This window comes from Hypanus sabinus, chromosome 3 (genome assembly GCF_030144855.1).
Source record: "Hypanus sabinus isolate sHypSab1 chromosome 3, sHypSab1.hap1, whole genome shotgun sequence".
Lineage (NCBI taxonomy): Eukaryota > Metazoa > Chordata > Chondrichthyes > Myliobatiformes > Dasyatidae > Hypanus > Hypanus sabinus.
In genome coordinates, this window is record NC_082708.1 from 132,016,813 (window position 1) to 132,037,382 (window position 20,570).

Genomic DNA, 20,570 nt, shown 5'->3' on the forward strand with positions numbered 1-20,570 from the left:
TAAATAATTTTCCCCAGTATATTTGTTTCTGACATTTCTAATTTTTTTTTATTTGTCTGAAAAACTCTGATGGAGGTGACTGTTTAAAACCTCTTCAGGTGCTGGAACTGAACATGTATATTGCCATCTTTAATCAAAGGCATATCTACAATAGTTACCATGTTTGAATTGATGCCTATGGCTCTGACTTAACAAGGACTCTTACAAAATTAGTAATAAGTTATTTTGTCAAGTTATTTACCAGGTCTTTATTCATAACTCGTAAATCCCCTTGGTAGAACTGACCCAGACCTAACAAGAATGATCCAAGTTTGTTTATCTCTGCATTAATTAATCACAGCCCAAAATGATATTGAGGTTACTGCAGTCAGTTGCAGTAATCCTGCTAGGGAGGGTCACAGACAGTCAAGCACCACCAGTAACACAAAATCCTTGTGTTACATATCAAACAAATATGTAATTCCAAGCATATATCTCATTTTTGCATAAGAGCATTATTTACCGTGTCTTCTTCAAAAGAGGTTTTATGTAATGTATCAGGCAATGTTGGAGGTCTTTTTATTCTTGGATGTGGGCTCTTAGAACAACAAATAATCTCCCTGAAGGCTGTTTTGTTTATTTATTTATATATATAAAACAGTTGAGAAACATTTATAGCAATATCACTAGTGCCAATTCATTTTGTTATGATCTAATTTCTCTAAACCCTGTAAATACAACATGCAAATGATTATTCTGGTTGACTTCACTTACAAAGATCAGCAACAGTGTTTAGAATGGCCCATATGTTACAATTATAGAGGCACAAAAACTGTTTGTGCTCCCTGTCATTACAGTAGAAATCCCAGAGTTATTGTCAATGATTCTGTGTGCCCCAAAAGTCTATACCATTTCAAGCTTTTCTGCTGCATTAGAACTGATATGAATTTAGCAACTGCCAAGTTCTAATCATGGTAATATATCCTAAAAATATCATTAGTCTAAGTGACTTCTAATTGCATAGTAAGCCATAATTACTGCTGAGCAAAGAATGTAACCCAGGTAAAAACCAGTTTTACAAACATTCTGTATGTGTCTTTGCATAAATATTTCAAAATTATTTTTAATTGTTATATGATGCTTCATCAAGCATGTATATGTATTTCTGTCTTTATTTAATATTTATTAAGTTACTTAAAAATAGTGCCATGTTTTGCCATGTGCTGATTATGCAAATTCCTTATGATTGACTATCACACGGCTGCTGGGCCTCCCAAGATATTTCAACAAAAGCATTAATGAAATTTGATATTCAAGAGTAATGTGAAATTGTTTTCTGGTTCTTGTTTGCTTTTGCATTACATACAAAAAAGATGCACGTGCAAGGGTAACCTAGCTTGTCCCATCATAATGTCTGCACATGCTATCCCACCCACAGCCCTGACATTTCTTGGGGGAGGCAATGGGCCAGACTTGATTTACTTACGGGGAAAGTAAATTTGGAATGTATTGCGTTTTAAAGAATCTGTTTTGTAATATGAATGCAAAACAGTTTTCTGAAGCTTTAACAATTACCTTCTGTTCTTCTCTGTAGGTGCATTAGTGGACCAAGGTGTGTTTGAGGAGCTTACTAGGGATTATGTACCACAGCTTTATGACTGTATGCAGTACTTGGGTGTTATCTCCACGATCTCACTCTCCTGGTTCCTCACTCTATTCCTCAGTGTAATGCCTTTTGAAAGTGCTGTTGTAGTTGTGGACTGCTTCTTCTTTGAAGGAATCAAAGTAATTTTCCAACTTGCTCTTGCTGTGCTGGATGCTAATATTGAAAAGCTCTTGAATTGTAAAGATGATGGAGAAGCCATGACTATACTTGGAAAGTGAGTTCTTTTTTGTTGCTCTTTTTGCGTACTAGTTTCTTTTTAAAATTATGTTGTAATTATAGTGAATAAAAGTAGCTCAAGGTGGCACAAGAGATAATTTACACCAAACAAATTTTTAAAGTAGAAAAGCATCTAGTGCTTTCACGGCATGTATGATGAATAAACTCTTGGGCTTACAGCCGGGTGTCAATATCGATTATAACCGACATTTTGATGACAAGCTCTGCCATCTTCTTGAAAGATGACAGAGTTTGTCACCAGAACATCAGTTATAATCAATACCTATACCCAGCCGGAAGCCTGAGAAGAATTTAAGATCCTTAAAGGTCATAAAGACCTTTCAACCTTCATTAAGCGTTGTTTATAACCATTTCCCCTTTAATGAGAATATATCTTTGATGGATTGATGAATTTTGGATATGCCTTCTTTTATTATAGTAATAAAAACATTGAAGTGCAAAATAGCAAAAAAAATTATATGTAAATAATTTTTAAACATCAGAAGAATGGAATTAAAAACAAGATATAAGAAATTTAAATGTCAGGTATTGCAAGGACTCTCATTCCCTCATGGTCTGTGATGATCAATTGTTGTGAATACAGAGGTCTTTTTCTCTGAACACTAATCATTCTATCAGCTTTAGTTCTGTTTGTTTAAAGAGATAAATTTCTAAAATGAATTCCTGTTTTTTTTTGTTTGCTAGGTATTTGGATAGTGTGACAAACAAGGACAGTACATTACCGCCCATCCCTCACCTTCACTCTCTTCTCAGTGATGATGGAGACCCTTACCCAGAGGTTGATATCTTCAAGCTTATAAGGAGTTCATATGACGTGAGTGTCCCAAGTGAATTCCAGTATACCTACCTAGGTAATTTATGGGTTGAGGATCTTTGTAAATGATGATTTCATCCATAACTACACAATAATCCATGTTTAGCCGAAGGAAGAATAATCTGTCAGAAAAAAATTGGCAAGCTTAAGTTTAAAATAACATGAGTCAATTAGATATGGTTAACGTAATGGCAAATTCATTACTCTTGCGGGCCAACAGGAACAGACTTGAATCAGCATTTTATATAAAACTAAATTTTATAGCGTATTACCATCTCCAAGCTATATCACTTCACATCATCCTCTGCTCCCAACCTCCTGCTTTGAGGTGCTGAAGTGAAGGTCTCTTTGCCGCATTGATATCCAGGTTAAGAAGCGGCCATGGTTTGTTTTCATTTGATTTGCGTGAGGTGGTTGGAGAGAGTCTTTTGTTTTTTTTTCCTCCAACTTTCTTTTGTCTCTTTTCACAATCTCATCCACCTCCATCTCACAATAAGCCCTTGTTCATCTCAGTCGGATTCAGTTGCCCCCACCTGAAGCCTGAATCTTCACTCTTGCAGAAAATCAAAACAAAAACAATCTTCATTGTTTTTGCTGTGCATGGCACCTCACCTCTAACATATTTCTAATAGAAATAGAGCTAATGCAAAACTATCCAACTCAAGGGATCTAGACACCAGAGCCAAGATCACCCAAACCTCAATAGTCAAGCTACAATATTCAGTGCACACATGCTCAGAAGTCAAGTTTCAAGTCATTTTTGACTTTTGCTTTGAAATACACAAGGATGAAGCTTGCATTTAACCTCCACAAGGCGAGGGCTCTCCTGCCCCTTATTTATAACACTAACAGTAATAGGTTGTGAGGATGCCTAGAAAGAAGGACCATTTTTGTATCACAAGCCATGCCTCCACAAAGGAAGATATCAATAATAAAGTTCACTGTTGCCTTTAATGCCCCAATGTGGTTTTTGATCAGTCAAGAGAAAGAATATTTAACATGCACTGATCTCAGGCCTGACCCACCTTCCTATGTGCGTCTGAGACCTGGACGACATACAACAAGCTCCCCTAGGTATTGGAAGATTCCCACTACTGTTCTCTCTGCAAATGTCTTCAAGTTCATGTTCCAGATGAACATCTCCAGCACTGAACCATAAGAACTTGGATCAGAATTAGGCCATTCAGTCCATCAAGTTTACTTCACCATTTCATCAGTGCTGACCCAGTTCCTTCTCAACCCCATTCTCCTGCCTTCATCCCATAATCTTTCATGCCCTGACATATCAAGAATCTATCAACTTCTACTTTAAATATTACGATCAGTGACCTGGCCTCCATAGCCACCTGTGACAATGAATTCCACAGACTTGCCACCGTTTGGCTAAAGAAGTTCCTCCTCATCTCCGTTCTAAATGTATATTCTCTATTCTGAAACTCTGCACTCTGGCCCTAGACTCCCCACTATGGGAAACAACCTCTCCAAATCCACTCTGTTACAGGCCTTTGAACATTTCATAGGTTTCAATGAGATCTCCCCTCATCCTTCTGAATTCCAGTGAGTCCAGACCCAGAACCATCAAACACTCCTCATATGATAAGCCTTTCAATCCTGGAATCATTTTTGTAAACCTCCTTTGAATCCTCTCCAATGGTCAGCACATCCTTTCATTTGCCTCCCTGACCCTTACCTCAACCTGCAAGTTAAACTTCAGAGAATCTTGCATGAAGACTCCCAAGCCCCTTTGGACCTCGGATTTTTAAATTTTCTCCCCGTTAAAGTAGTCTATGATTTATATTCCTGCTATCAAAGTGTGTGACAATACACTTGCTAACATTGTATTCCATCTGCTACTTCTTTGCCCCCCACCTATCTTCATATCGTCCACAAGTGTTGCTACAAAGTCATCAGTTCCATCATTCAAATTATTGACATTCAACATAAAAAGAAGTTCCACCATCGGCCCCTGCAGAACACCAGTAGTCATTGGCAGTCAATCAGGAAAAAGCTCCATTTATTCCCACTCTTTGCTTCCTGCCAATCAGCCAATGCTCTATTCATGCTAGATTCTTTCCTGTAATACTGTGAGCTTTTATCTAGCTAAGCAATCTGATATTTGGCACCTTGTTAAAGGCCCTTTGAAAATACAAGTACACAACATAAACTGGTTCTCCTTTGTCTGCCCTGCTTGTTATTTTCTCAAAGAATTCCAACAGACTTGTTAGATAAGGACATGCTGACTTTGGCCTATTTTACCAGGTGCCTCCAAGTACCCCAAAACCCTGTCTGTAACAATAGACTCCCAACATCTTCCCAACCACTGAGGTCTGGTTAACTATAATTTCCTTTCTTCTGCCTCCCTCCCTTGAAGAGTGGAGTGACATTCAATCATGCTGTGTTATTTGCAAATCTGACAATTTTCAGAAATGACCACTTCTGAGCTCTTTTATAGGTTACCAGGTAGTCAGAGAAAGAGATTCAAGGACCTGCTCAAAGTGTCCATGAGGGGAAAAGTGTTATACACCCCCCCCCCCCCAACCAAATTGTTGGGAATTTCAAGCGAATGGCCGATCGAAGTGGAGAAAAGGGTTTGTGCATCCATGCACCAGGAGTACAAAAAAAACCATGAGGCATCCTGGAGGAAAGCTGAATGACATACATGCCCAGAATTGGTATTCCTGTAAATACTGGAAAGAAAAAGAGAGACACTCTTCCTATGAATGCTGCTTATAAGATTGTAGTTTAAACTTTGCAGTTCCTTGAAGCAAAGCACTGTAGATACTGGATAAAACTAGAATTTATCAGCAGTCAGAGTAACTGTAGTGAGAGGAAAGAGTTTGCATTTCTGATCAATGATCCACATCAGAATGTTCTGAAATAGTTGAATTTATTTTATCAGTTGTATTCTAGATGAATATTAAGTTGATTAGCTGGCCCATACTTAATTTATCAGGAAGTTGTCATGTAGGATATTAACCTGAACTATGTTTTTAACCCAATTTGCCTGGCTGGCTGATCAGTATGTTGTCTATCCACCCATCTTCCCTGTGCCCTCTGAACTTTTTTCTGCTGTGCTTTCATACTGGGCCATGTTAAGAAGCATTGCATATTGTTAATGAGGAAGTGCCATTGAGATAATCATCTTTTAAAAGGAATTTAAATTCCATTATATTCTTCCTATGCTGATTTATTTTTGGAAAACCATCACTGTAATCTGATTAGAAGTTCTGAAACTGGATATCAAAGCCTTTACACTGATATGCATGATATATCATGTTTGCCCTCTCACCATAGGAATGTATGTGCAAATCTATTTTCAGAACTTAAAATCAGAGTTGGGTAGCTAAAATTAATTCTTTACCAGGGCAACTTTGGAAAATATCTTCATAAGCTTCTTCAATGATCTTCTTTCCTTAATAATAAAAATATAAAATTCAGTAATGATTCTATATTATTTCTGATTATGTGTTATGCATGCTTTTTGATTATAATACCCTGTTTGCTACTTTTCCATAAGATAAGAGTTCATCATAATTGGACAATTGTCTTAGCATAATTGGAAGACTGTTTAGCACATAGAAGAAAATCAGAATAAATAGGTATCTTTCATAGTGGGTTCATATAATGTAGACCTCCAGGATCAATTCATGGCCCTCAATTATTTTCAGGTTTTAATAATGATTTGAAGAAAGGGGAAAAATATAAGATGATTGATGATATCAAAGTAGGTGAGCATACTTGTTGCCATGAGGATTTTTGGATTCAATAACAGTTGAGTGAATGGGCAGAAGTTTGGCAGGTGAAGTTTAATATGGGGAAAGTGTGAGGTGGTGCATTTCAGTAAAAGGAATCTAGAGGAAGACTTGTCTAAATGAAGAGAAACTGCAAATGAATGAAACTCAATGGAAAATAGGTGTCCTTGAACCACAAGTTTGCAGGTTAATTCATCATGCAAGTAGGGTTAGAGTTAAGAAATGGAAATTTGTTAGAAATGTTCAGGGTACGGTGAGTCTCGAGGATATACTATCATTCAAGAAGTCCATACACACAATAAATGATTTCTTGGGACTCTATTATGTGCACCTGAAGAAGTTGGGCCTGTATTCTTTGGAGTTTTTAATCGATTTTAATGAAGCATAGGATTCTAAGGGGAATGTTGCTCCCTCTAGTGAGAGAATTTCAAATGATGGAGTCAGTTGCAGCAAAAGAAATGTCCTCACTTAAACGAAGTCCATGAGAATTTCTTTTTGTATATGTTGGTAAGTACCTGGACTTAGCAATCCTGGAGGGTTGTGGAGACCTAAGGAGTACTTAGGAAGAGAAAGGTACAGTTTTGAATGATTGTTTTGACCAGATTATGTAATAGTTTCTTCCCCCAAGCTATCAGACTCCTCAATACCCAGAGCCTGGACTGACACCTTACTGCCCTATTGTCTTGTTTATTATTTATTGTAATGCCTGCACTGTTTTGTGCACTTTATGCAATCCTGGGTAGGTCTGTAGTCTTGTGTAGTTTTTACGTAATTCAGTCTAGTTTTTGTACTGTGTCATGTAACACCATGGTCCTGAAGAAACATCTTATTTTTACTATATACTGTACCAGCAGTTATGGTCAAAATGACAATAAAAGTGACTTGACTTGTGCATTTGAGAGCAACAGTGAATTGTCAATGAAGAGGAATTGAAACCCAGACAGATTAGCATGATTACATGCCCAAATGATCTGTTCCTGCTCCTACTTTCATGTGTTCTTGTGATTTGCAGATTGTATTTGCATAAAGATCTGTACAACATTAACTTGACCATGGCAGATTGTGTAGCAGCCTCTGATTATTTATAAGATCTTGTCTAAGCAGTGTCCATTGATATATTACTATCATTTTACTTTGGGATTACCACCTAACAGAAATTTAACTGAACCTACTATTCCACAGTTGTGGTCAGAGCCCAATTATTTTCTGCTGAATATCCAGATTTCTACTCCCCCCAGATCTTTCCATCAACTTATTGGTACTTGATGTTATGAAAGACTTTAGTCACTATAAGTGAGTACAGCTTCAAAAACATTCGAAGCTTGACATCATCCAAAGTATAGGAGCACATTTGACTTTACAGATTCCAGCATTCTAACCACTAAATCCTTCTGCCACTAGCATACTGTATCTACAGTATTCATCTATCAATGCACTGCAGTGGTCTCCAAGGCCACTTGGACAGGAGCTCACAGCCTTTAATCTCTACCATCGTGAAAGACCAGAGCTATGGGGGCATGGGAAAGCCACCACCTGAGAGTCTGTGCACTGGAAACATTCTGTCTGGGTCTAACTTTGGGAACTTCTTACTCCCCAGGAAGGTTATAATTGTTCTGGAAGTACCGTAGATTCCGGACTACAGAGCGCACCTGATTAAAAGCCGCACGCTCTAATTTTAGAAAGAAAACCAATTTTGTACTTGTACAGGTCGCACCGGATTTTAAGCCGCAGGTGTCCCACGTTGTAATATGAGATATTTACACAGAAAGATATTACATGTGAGGATTTTTTAACTTTTAATTAAATCTGTATGGTTACATAAACAAATACATATTGCAAATGCTTTTTTTCGAACAGTGCCTGTAACACAGCTACTTTTAAATATACATACGTATCGGTAACACACAAATTACGTTGCGTATACTTTTTTTACTGAACAGTGCACGAACAACATTCCAATATCTCCTAACGACTGGTAAAAAAAATATATATACTGCAGCCTACCAGGAAAAGTTATTGATCGCCTTCTTCATCTTCCTCCTGCACACTAAAACCATCAAAGTCCTTCAGTGTCCGAATTGAACAACCTCAGGATCTCGTCACTCACTTCAGTCTCTTCGTTGTCGCTCTCACTTGAGCGCACGCGGTCCTCTTCATCACGCAGTAGTCCAGCCTTTCGAAACCCGTTCGTGATGGTGGATGTTGTGACACGGCTCCACGCATTTAGGATCCACTGGCAGACTTGAGTTAAAGATGCTCTTCGATTGCGTCCTGTTTTGGTAAAGGATTTCTCGCCACTCGTCATCCAAGCCTCCCACTCAACGCGCAGCGCCACTTTAAATGCCCGGTTCACGCTGATGTCCAGTGGCTGCAAATACTTCGTGGTGCCCCCAGGAATCACAGCTGGAATTGAGTTTGTACTCTTGATGGCAGCTTTCACTGAACTTTCATTGTCAGCCGCTTAAAAATCACCATCGGTGGAAGCTTTAGTCCGGATGCTGTGTAGCTCAGAACACAAGTAAAATGTGTTTTCTCATGGCCATTTGTTTTCAGTGTGATGGACGAGTCATCTTTTTTATTAACAGTCTGAGTGAGGGGCAGGTCAAACGTCAAAGGTACTTCATCCATATTTATGATATCATCTGGCCCGATGGAATTCTCCGCTATCTTTGTTTGAGTGAATGTGCGGAAGTTAGCAAGTTTTTCCTCGTGGTCGGGAGGGAGCTGCTGACACAGAGTCGTGCGTACCCTGACGGACAGGCCTTTTCGTCTCATAAATCTAAAACACCACGATGGCCCACCTCTAAAATCTTCGATTTTCTTTTGGTGGCGATTGCTTTAGCCTTCAGTCTGATCTGCACGGTGGAAACACCGCGGCCGCCTGCTCTCTGTGTGTTAACCCAGTCTTCAAGAAAGTTTTCAAGTTCGGGCCATCTGCTATGATTACCTCTGAAAGCTTTTGTCGTCTTTTTGCATTGACTCAGTTCTTCACGCTGGCGTCTCCACCGTCTCACCATCGATTCATTTATGCCAAGATTATGTGCAACAGCTCGATTTCCTTCTTCAACTGCCAGATTGATTGCCTTTAACTTAAAAGCTGCATCATATGCTTTTCTTCGAGTGTTTTCCATTTTGATGAGGGTGAGTACAAATGACTGATTTACAATAATTTAATTGTGAAAGTGCGCTTGATTTATCGTACAATTTCATTGGACCTCTGTGAACTACTCATCAATTTTATTAGTCTACTGTTACGAGGCAAAATATTTTTGGCGGCATGAAAAAAAAACATGCATTAGCCGCACCGTAGTATAGGCCGCAGTGTTGCCGCAGTGTTCAAAGCGTGGGGAAAAAAGTAGCGGCTTATTGTCCGGAATTTACGGTATGTTTGTCACCAGTCTCTGGAGGTTATGGGGATGGGCAGCAAATACATTGTCAATGATTTTATTCAGTTGGTAAAACAAGTTTTGAAAAATTTATGGGACAATGATCAATTAAACTGCTTGGATAAGGATATTGTATTAATGAGATTCAGTATATTGAAAATATATTTAAGGCATGTTTACTTTTTTCAGAAATTTGGCAGTATTAGAGCAGATGTGATCGAACAAATGCGGTTTAAGCAGAGACTGAGAGTCATTCAGACACTTGAAGATACAACAAAGCGTAACGTAGTGAGTGCGGTAATTTATATTTTACTAGTTTTGCTTGTATTTGCAAACCCTACTCTACATTTACATTTTAATCTAAAGGTAGTTTCAATTTATTTTAATGTTCAGGTTCGAGCCATTGTGACAGACACTGCATTCACTATAGATGAACTGGAGGAACTCTACGTACTTTTTAAGGTAAGCCAGTTTATCTGGGAAAGTAATTTTTTGCCTGGTTGGCATGTGAAATACTTCAGTAGTAAGTGTCCATCATTCCCAATAATGTGTACTTGTCATTAAAACATAGTTAAAATGGAAACGTACTCCCAAGTAAACAAAATGCCTTTCCAGAATTGCATTGTTAAAGCTACTATTGTGCTATAAATACGGAATTGTAAAACTTACAGATATGCTGCATACCATTTGTTGAGAAGATTCTATTTAGTTCCATCAAAACTAAAATTAATACATGCTAAGCTGTTACCTTTTAGGTCAGTTAGTGGTTACTGTCTGTCTGACATTGTCTGTAATTTTTGAGTGCATATCAGAAAGCCCATGTTACAGAGCATGTTGTGCGTATATAATTATGCTGTTTAATTTTTATTCCTTGCCCCAACATTTAGCCTGATTTAATTAACATACTTTATATAAATTGGTGTAATGACTTAAAATATCTGTTTCTTGTACAACAAGAAGTAACATTTCACTAACAAGCTTGATTAATCTTATTCTTCATTTCACAGCATGGAAGCATAGGAAAACTATGTTTTCCTCATAGTTTAACACTGAGGCAATGTATTTGGGTAGAATCGTCAACTTTGGCCAGGGTGTAATATGAATAAATATTGTAATCAACTGCTGCAAATTAAAAGGGAAGTGCTAAGTGTCTAGTCCAATCGTGCTGCATTATGCCAACATTGATGGTGAAGTTTGCAGCAATTATTTTATTTTATGGAACAATACTCTGAACACTTTGTGCAGTCAAGTATGCAAAAATTTGATGTGTTTGTGCCGTTAATACATCTTGCTGCTAAATCTGCATCCATTGTGTCAATCAAATTTTTAAACATTTTCTTGTGCACTAATTGTTCTAATTAATAGTTCAGTGTTTCAGAAATAATGTAGCATGCTGTTCAGATAACGATCTGAAAACACTTTACAAGAAGAATCTTTAAAACTTCAACTTCCTACGTTCTCCTCTTGGTCTTACTCTAATTTCATCATGTTATCTTTTTTTCCTTTTTATGGAATAGGCCAAACTTAGCAGGTAAATGCCAGTAGTTCCATTGTAAATTGCTATTGGTTATTTTCATAAAGGCCAGTAAGTTCAGGACTTTTCCATAGAGGGAATTAGACACTGATATCGCCAACACACAAAATGCTGGAGGATCTCAGCAGGTCAGGCAACATCTATGGAACCCAGGATGTGACTTTCCAGGACATCACAGATATCCTCCTCCTCCAAGTAAAGTAGTTTCCTTTCCTCCACCATTGATGTTGCCCTCACCCACGTTTCCCACATATCCCAAGCATTTGCATTCACCCCGTCTTCCCGCTGCCTTAACAGTGATAGAGTACTTCTTGTCCTTACCCACCACCCCATGAGCTTCCCCACCCAACGCATCATCCTCCACAACTTCTCCCATCTCCAAAAGATCCTACCAGCAAATAAATCTTTACCTTACACCCCCCCCCCCCCCCCACTCTCTACCGGGATTGCTGCCTCCGTGATTCCTTTGTCCATTCATCCCAGCACTTATTCCTGCAAACAGATAAAGTGCTGAACTAGCCCATTCAGCTCCTCCTTCACCTCCATTCAGGGCCCAAACAATCCTTCCAGGGGAGACAACAGTTCACCTGCAAATCTACTGGGGTTGGCTATTGTGTCCAGTGCTCCCAGTGCAGCCTCCTCTACATCGGTGAGACCCATCGCAAACTGAGGGACTGCTTTGTTGAGCACCTCTGTTCCATCCGCCAAAAGCAGAGCTTCCCATCCCCGTTCAGACATATTGTTTAATGGCTTCCTCTTGTGCCAAGATGAGGCCACCCTTAGCATGGAGGAGCAACACCTTATATTCCGTCTGGGTAGCCTCAGACCTAATGGCATGAACACCAGTTGCTCCTTCTGGTTTAAAAAAAAATCCCTTCCCCTCCCCTCTTCTTCTGTTACCTGCTCAGGCCTCTTACCTCTTCTCACCTGTCTATCACCTCCCCGGGTTCCCCTCCTCCTTCCTCTTCTCCTATGGTCAACTCTCCTCTCTCATCAGACTCCTTCCTCTCCAGCCCTTTAACTTTCCTACCCAGCTGGCCTTACCTATCGTCCTCCTTCCCCAACTCACCTTTTTACTCTGACTTCTTCCCCCTTCCTTTCCAGAAGGGTCTCTGCCTGAAACATCAATTGTTTATTAATTTCCAGAGGTGCTGCCTGACCTGCTGAGTTCCTCCATCATTGTGTGTGTGTGTGTATATATAGAAGGAGGATAGGAGAAAGTTCAGGTAGTTGTCCAGGATGGTGGGGTCTGCGTCAGAATCCTGATTAAGCAGAATGTTACAATGCTCAGCCCACTTCAGCAGAATGGTATTCCGATTCTTCTGATATGTTAGTCCATCTGCTGTTTTCAGAGGAGTAACGCATCGATTTATTGGACCGTAGATGGTTTTGACAGCATTGTAAAAATTATGCATATCATTATTATTGACAAAGGACTGAATTTCATGTGCCTTTTCAGTCCACCTCTCATTTTGTATGGCCCGTATTGCCTTTTGCGCTTTCCTCCGAGCTGCCTGCCAATGCTGTCTGATGCTAATGGATGATGGGATATCTAAAGTTGCCCAGTGTGCTTTGTGCATGTCTTTAAGCAAGTTGTGGATGGTATCTGAGTTATCGTCAAACCAGTCTTGGTGGTTTCTGCTCTTATGGCTGATGGATTGGGCTGCTGCCTCATAGAGCACAGAGCTGATATAGGTCCACTGTTGTTTCATGATATTCCATGGCAGGGTTGTGTGCTAGTGCCAGTGCTCTTTAACATCTTCCTCCTGTGTGTTACCAAGCTTCTCCACAACAAGACTAAGGATAGCAGTGGTGTTGCTGTGATTAGATGGCAACCTCTTTAACATCAGGAAGCTCCGCACAACCACCAAACTCCATAGAGAACGGGTCCTGGAGCTGCAGTATGCAGATGACTGTGCTCTTCTGGCCCACACTCCGGAGGATCTTCAGACTGTCCTTGCTGTGGCGGTGAGACCGTACAGCAGGATGGGGCTGACCGTCAATACCACCAAGACAAGTGATTTGCCAATGGAGTACTAGTGTCTCACTCACCCAACCTGCCTTCACTGTAGTTGATGAAAAGCTGTCAGTAGTGCCATCTTTCAAATATCTGGGTAGCATTCTCTCTGAGGATAGTGGCATTGACAACAACATCCAGAGCCGCATTAAACAGGCATCAGCTGCCTTTTGGAGACTTCGGCGTAGAGTCTTTCAGAACTGGAGCCTTCGTCCCTCCACAAAGGTCGCTGTATACCAAGCGGTCAGTGTCACCACCCTTCTTTACAGCTGTGAAGCTTGGGTAACCTACAACCTTCACATCAAGTCCTTGGAGCGCTTCCACATAAGCCGCCTTCAGCACATCCTGGGAATTACCTGGCGTGAGCGGGTGCCTCACACTGAAATACTTGTAAAGACCAACTGCAGAAGTATTGAGGCCATGATCACCCAGCGTCAGTTTCAGTGGCTGGGGCACGTGATAAGGATGCCTCCATGTCGGCTACCCTGCAGAGTGTTATACGGCCAGCTACATTATGGTCGATGCTCAGCTGGAGGGCCGAAGAAATGCTATAAGGATCAGATGAAGAATGCCTTAAGGAAGTGCAAGATCAGCCCGAGGACCTGGAGGATGTTGCTGTTGACTATAACACTTGGTGACAGCTGTGTAGGGACGGGGTTCGTATTCTGGAGATGGAAAGAACAACTAGAAGACAGCAGAAGAGAGCCAGAAGAAATGCAGCCATGGTTGCCATCACTACCACCACTACCACATATACATGTCCCACCTGCAATAGAACTTGTGGGTCCCGGATAGGACTGTATAGTCATCAAAGATCTCACCATTAAAGGAGTGGACGTCGTCATCAGATTCCGATGGACAACCGAAGAAGAAGAAGAAGAAGAAGAGATCAAAATGAATGTTCGATATTTCAGGCCAAGACCATTCATCAGCATTTAAAAGGAAGGAGATGAAGCCAGACTAAGAAGGTGGGGAGAGGGGAAGGAGTACAAGTTAGAAGGTGAGAGGTGAAGCCAGGTGACCAGGTTGGGGGGAGGGGGGGAAGAGGTGATGAAGTTAGAAGCTGGAAGGTGATGGATGGAAAAGATAAAGGGCTAGAGAAGAAAGAATGATAGGAGAGGAGAATGGACCATGTGAGAAAGACAAGCAGGAGGGGCACCTGGGGGAGTTGATAGACAGGTAAGAAGAAAAGAGGTAAGGGGGGAACCAGAGTGCATTCCACAAGGAGGGCATACAGAGACTTATAGAATGGTGCTGGAATTGAACTCCAGAAAGCCCTGAGCTGTTACAGCGTCATGCTGACTGCTACGCTACCATGGTGCCTATGGAGATGGAGCTAATCCGGACAAGTATGAGGCTTTGCAGTTTGGAAGGTGAAATGGAAAACAGAAAGTATACAGTAAATGGCAGGACCCTTGGGAGCATTGGAGAAAAATTGAGGTACAAGTCAAAAGTCAGACAAGTGGAGAGTATAGTAAAGTAAGACATTACTTGGGGTGTTGAGTATAAAAGTCAGAAAGTCACTTTGCAGCCATGTATAAATTTATCTAGGCCACATTTGCAATATAGGGTACATTTCTGCTTATCACATTTCAGGAGAGGTGTGGAGGCTTTGGAGAGGGTGCAGAAAAGGTTAACTGGAATTTTGCATGAATTAGAGAGTATTAGCTATGAGGCCAGTCTGTGTAGTGGTTACTTGAAAACAAACCAAATCCGCTGAGAGACTGAGTATGGGAGTTGACACTGTATGACATGCTTCAAAATAACTGAGTTCCAAGTTGAAAAAAGTGCATTTGATTCTTTATTACAAAACTAGCAAAGACAAATAATCTTACAGCAATTTTAGAAATAAGCAAAATAAACATAACAGAGCGATCAACAAAAGAAAATTACTCCATGGCTCACTGCCTCTGAACTGGACTAAACTGAACTAGCAAAGACAAAGCATGAATATACTGATTTGCTTCTAGCACGGCAATAAACCACATGACAAATTAGCCATAATAAACACAAAATACAATATAGACAGAGGGGAAAATAGATACATGGCTCCTACAGAACGGACAAACTTGGATTGTCATAGAGCATCAGAGGCTAAAGGGTGACCGATGAAAGTCATAGCTTTAAGGTAAGAGGGAGAAAGTTTAAAGGAGATTCATGAGGCAACATTTCTGTACATTTCAGTAGTAAGTGCCTGTTGCACATTACCAGATGAAAAAACGGTAACAAATACAGTAGTAATATTTAAGAGGCATTTAGGCAGAGAATAAAGGAGACAAACCTTGCTTGGGCTGTCATCATAGTCGGCACAGACATAACCTGAAAGGCCTATGCTATATTCTGTGACTTGACTTGATATTGTTCTATATTCTATAAGGTGAAAGATGGTTAGTATCTCATTTTATTCCATAAGACCATAAAACATTGGAGCAGAATTAGGCCATTTGGTTCATTGAGTTTGCTCCACCATTCAATCATGACTGATCCTTTTCCCTTTCTTCAGCCCCACTCCTCGGCCTTCTCCCCATAACCTTTGATGCCATATCCAATCAAGAACCTATCAAGCTCTGCCTTAAATACACCCACCAACCTGGCCTCCACAGCTGCCTGTGGTAACAAATTCCACAAATTCACCACTCTTTGGCTAAAGAAATTTCTCCACATCTCTGTTTTAAATGGACGCCCCTCAGTCTTGTGGCTGTACCCTCTCGTCCTAGACTCCCCCACCATGGGAAACATCCTTTCCCCGTCTACTCTGTCTAGGCCTTTCAACATTTGAAAGATTTCAATGCGAATCCCCACATCCTTCTAAATTCCAGCGAGTACAGACCAGAGCTATCAAACGTTCCTCGTATGATAACCTATTCGTTTCTGGAATCATCCTTGTGAACTTTCTCTGAACCCTCTCCAATGCCAGCACATCTTTTATTAGATGAGGAGCCCAAAACTGTTCACAATACTCAACGTGAAGCCTCAGCATCACATCTCTGATCTTGTATTCTAGACCTCTTGAAATGAATGCTAACGTTGCATTTGCCTTTCTCACCACCAACTCTACCTGCAAGTTAACATTTAGTGCAGGGTATTCTGTACAAGAACTTCCAAGTCCCTTTGCACCGCAGATTTTTAAATTTTTCTTCCTGTTTAGAAAATGGTCTGCACATTTATTTCTACTACCAAAGTGTATGACCATAGATTTTCCAACATTGTATTTCATTTACCACTTTCTTGCCCATTCTCCTCATCTGTCTAAGTCCTCCTGCAGCCTATCCGTTTCCTCAACACTACCTGCCCCTCCACCAATTTTTGTTTCATTTACAAACTTGGCAACAAAGCCATCTATTCCATCATCTAAATCATTGATTTACAATATGAAAAGAAGCGGTTCCAGCATTTTTTTTCATAGTATTGTTTAATTAAGAAAACGGCTACTGTTGGGAGGCCTGTATATAACTGCCATCAAGGTACTTTTACCATTGCTGTTTTTTTGAGCTCAGCCAGAAATTACTACCCTAGAGGTCTTGTTTCTCAGCTTTCTGCCTAGCTCTCCAAATTCTCTTTTCTGCACCTCTTTGCTTTTCCTTCCTATGTCATTGGTACCAATATGTACCAACATATCTAGCTGCTCTCCATCCCCCTCCAAAATGCTGAGGACATGATCCAAAATGTCCCTGATCCTGGCACCTGGGAGGAACAGACCATTAAGGTGTCCCATTCACATCTATAAAATCTCCTGTATGTTCCCCTGACTACTGAGCCCCCTGTCAGTACTGCTCCCCTCTTCTCCCTCTTTCCCTACTGAACCCCAGATCCGTGTTCAGTGCCAGTCACCTGGGAATCCAAAACCCCCACAACAGTATCCAAAATGCTGCACTTATTATTGAGTGCTAACTGCTTATTCACTGCCTATTCTGAGGAAGCAAATTTGTTTTCAAATATGTAATATGGAATATGAAAGGTATAATGCTATTGAAAATAATATTTAACTGAGATTAATTGTATAAGTTGCATATGACTTAAAGTGTTCAAAAAAAATCATTTCTTCTTTAAAACAATTTGCTGCAACTTTGAGCAACAATGGAGGCAAAACTAATTGTACATGATTCTTTATTTGAAATGGACTTGTGCTCCATTAAAATAATAGAGAATCATGATGGATTTGAATTGGAGTTTCCACCTATTTACCTTTTGAATATCATTCTCACTTTAAATATTTATTGCAATATTCCAGAGATAGTTGACTACTGTACTGCATTCAATTGAAATTGGGAAACGTATTCTTTTAACAACTTGGGAGAATTCAGCAGTTTGAGGTTAATTCTAAACAGTTGACAAGAGACTTGCCAAGTAGTAAAGGAAAGATTATGTGTTATTTTCTAATGCTGAATGATGATCGGTAAAGGCTGTTTATTTAAGGTTCTTTTCACAGAATCTTTGGTATGTCTGTGAATGGTGCGAATGTGATAGAATAGATTGGTAAAGCCTTCTTTCCATTTGTTCTTCAGGAGCTTCTTCCATTTTCTGCCCTTCATGTGCTTAAGGAGCAATCTTTGAATATTCAAGCTGATCATTTTTCTGAAAACTTATGTAACTTTTAAACATGTCCATTAAATTCCAAAATTGAGTGATGTGTACTATAAAGGCATTTGGTAAAATGAATTATTTGTGCTCTACACTTAAATTCTGACTATCCTAAAGGTCTTTTTTAATCACTTTCACATTTAGGCTGAGCATCTGACAAGTTGTTATTGGGGTGGAAACAGTAATGCCACAGATCGCCATGACCCTAGTCTGCCTTATCTTGAACAGTACCGTATAGACTTTGAACAGTTCAAAGGATTGTTTGTACTACTTTTCCCCTGGTCATCTGGTGCACATTCTGATATACTAGCTAGGCGCTTATTTCGACTACTAGATGAGAATGGAGACTCTTTAATAAACTTCAAAGAATTTGTCACAGGATTAAGTAAGTAATATTTTCCATTCACCATTGTGCATGCCTTAGTCATTACAAGCAAACTGAAAAGTTTATATAGAGTATTTACATGAAGATACTTAAACAGATTAAGCAATGTCCAGAAGAAATAAGAATTTGAAATTTTAACATTTCTATAGTAATTTAAGCAGAAAGGCACAATGTTGAATAGTTGCACATGCGGTAAAATGGCGTGATAATTTGATGTTGGACTCTTCACAGAGAACGAAGTCTGTATTCAGATACTGCTGGGTGGTCATTCACTTGTGATGGTGAATAAGTGAATATTCATCGAGCAGGCTTACTAGTAGTCTTTCTAACATGAAGCTAATATTGCAGATTAGATCAAATAACTGAGAACTCCTCAAATCCCCTGCTACAATTATACTTGAAAGTAATTTCATTCATCAAAAGTAGCGTAACTATGGTGGATTCTGATTAATTGACTCACTGGTTAATTGGGGCAGCTGTTTATTTGGGCCAACTCTTAAAGAACAAAAACTAATTGAGGAAATAGATGGAATTCCTTTCATAGTGGGACACTATGCCACTTAATTTGGGCAAGAGATTGTTGAACAGTTTCTAACTTGTGTCACTCACATGCACTTGAGTGGCCATTAGACACTACATTGTGCTTAGAGCAAACAGTTTTAAAATAGCGTCAGTTGTGTGTATTTATATTCCGAAAGCAGTGATTTTTGTCAATGATGGTGAGAAATTAGCAATAAGACAATTCAGAACTGTTTTGCTCACTGTAGTTTCAAACATTCAGGCTTAGAGATGACAGAAATGGGCGGGAGTGAAGATGAAAAGTTTTTAGGGTATCGACGGTAATCTTGAATGTTACAATGAAAATGCAGATTTGGAAAATGCAATTGTATGAAGGCAGTCCATTATCTACACTGGTCTGATTTTGTTCATGTACAGTCAGTCAAAAGAACAAGATAGCATACACTGGATTAATTCCTCCTTCGCTAACTATTCGGAATCAATACACAGTTTTATAATATTGTAATAGTATTGATTAGAATAGTATTCTAATTTGTTCTGCTTTTCATTTAAGTACATAATTTGTTAAACAGTAGTTCATTTTTTCTTACCTTTTTAGCTATTTCAATGTAACTTAGGCTATTTGGGGTAATCCCTTTATTGGGCCAAAATATACTCACCCTGATGTAGCCTAATTAACCAAAATCCACTGTATACTGTTCAATTTATTGTGTGATTTTTTTTTCATAGTATTGTTTAATTAAGAATTAAAGCTAAGGTTCACTTAAAAATGGCATATGGGGTAAAGGGAGAGATACTTAAAGCTCAACTATGATTATATGATCTATAAAATGAGTAAATAGTCTTTTCTGAGTTTTTAAATATAATTGTATCCATTATTTGTTTTCATAGGTACAATGTGTCATGCGGATCTTGTAGAAAAATTGAAACTGCTGTATAAAGTACATGTGCTTCCTGGTAAGAATATTGATATTTACCTTCACCGCAGTAGAAATGGCACTTAATTGTCAAGTCTGCACTCTTTATATAAGTATTCACATCTCAGCAGTGATGACATCACTGGTAGAGAAGAGAAATTGTGTGTAAATTAATTTTAACGGGATGGAGAAACACAAAAGGACTGTGACTGGGGAATTTGAATGAAAGTGCTGTGCATTCAAATAGATTTCATGAACATTTCCTTTTTTGCCCATATAGTTGAAGGAAGGTCATTGACGATGATTAGGCTTGGAGTCTTGCCCTGAAAAACATCAGCACAGCTTTAAGAACTGGGCTTGATCCTGTATCTCTGTGGATGTTGCACTCTTTCCCAGCACTTTTTAGGTTTTACCATATTTCCTAGTTTCCATGATCTTTTCAAATCGAGTCTCTAATGTTTGGAGTAGTCTTGGCAAACCCAAACACTGCATTGGTTGAGCAGTTTATTGATTAGTGCTGCACGATACTACTTTAAACAACACCTTTCATCATATTGCTGATGACCAGAGAACAGATTGATCAGATGGCATTTGTCCTCATATTTATGCATACATGGGCAGTTTTTTTTATAGTGTCTGGCTGATGTAAGAGTTGTAGTAGTACCGGGATGATTCAGCTAGAGATATGGCTACTTCTGTACTATGTCTTCAATACTAGAGCCTTATTATCTGGTGTAGGAACCTTTGGAGTATTCACTGCTCTAAGCTATTTCTTTGATGTCA

General features: G+C 39.4%; 1 protein-coding gene across 4 annotated transcripts in view; it reads left to right on the forward strand.

The window, feature by feature from the left end:
• The window catches only part of tbc1d9 (TBC1 domain family, member 9 (with GRAM domain)), a 63,116-nt gene that overhangs the window by 32,900 nt on the left and 9,646 nt on the right, over positions 1–20,570 (forward strand). For 2 of the 4 annotated variants that reach the window (XM_059965155.1, XM_059965157.1), the window contains exons 12-17: positions 1,574–1,859; positions 2,567–2,696; positions 10,024–10,131; positions 10,228–10,296; positions 18,111–18,351; positions 19,762–19,827. In XM_059965155.1, coding sequence (XP_059821138.1) covers positions 1,574–1,859; positions 2,567–2,696; positions 10,024–10,131; positions 10,228–10,296; positions 18,111–18,351; positions 19,762–19,827 — 900 coding nt within the window. The remainder of the gene's footprint in view (positions 1–1,573; positions 1,860–2,566; positions 2,697–10,023; positions 10,132–10,227; positions 10,297–18,110; positions 18,352–19,761; positions 19,828–20,570) is intronic. The other 2 variants (XM_059965156.1, XM_059965158.1) reach the window with 1 other exon arrangement.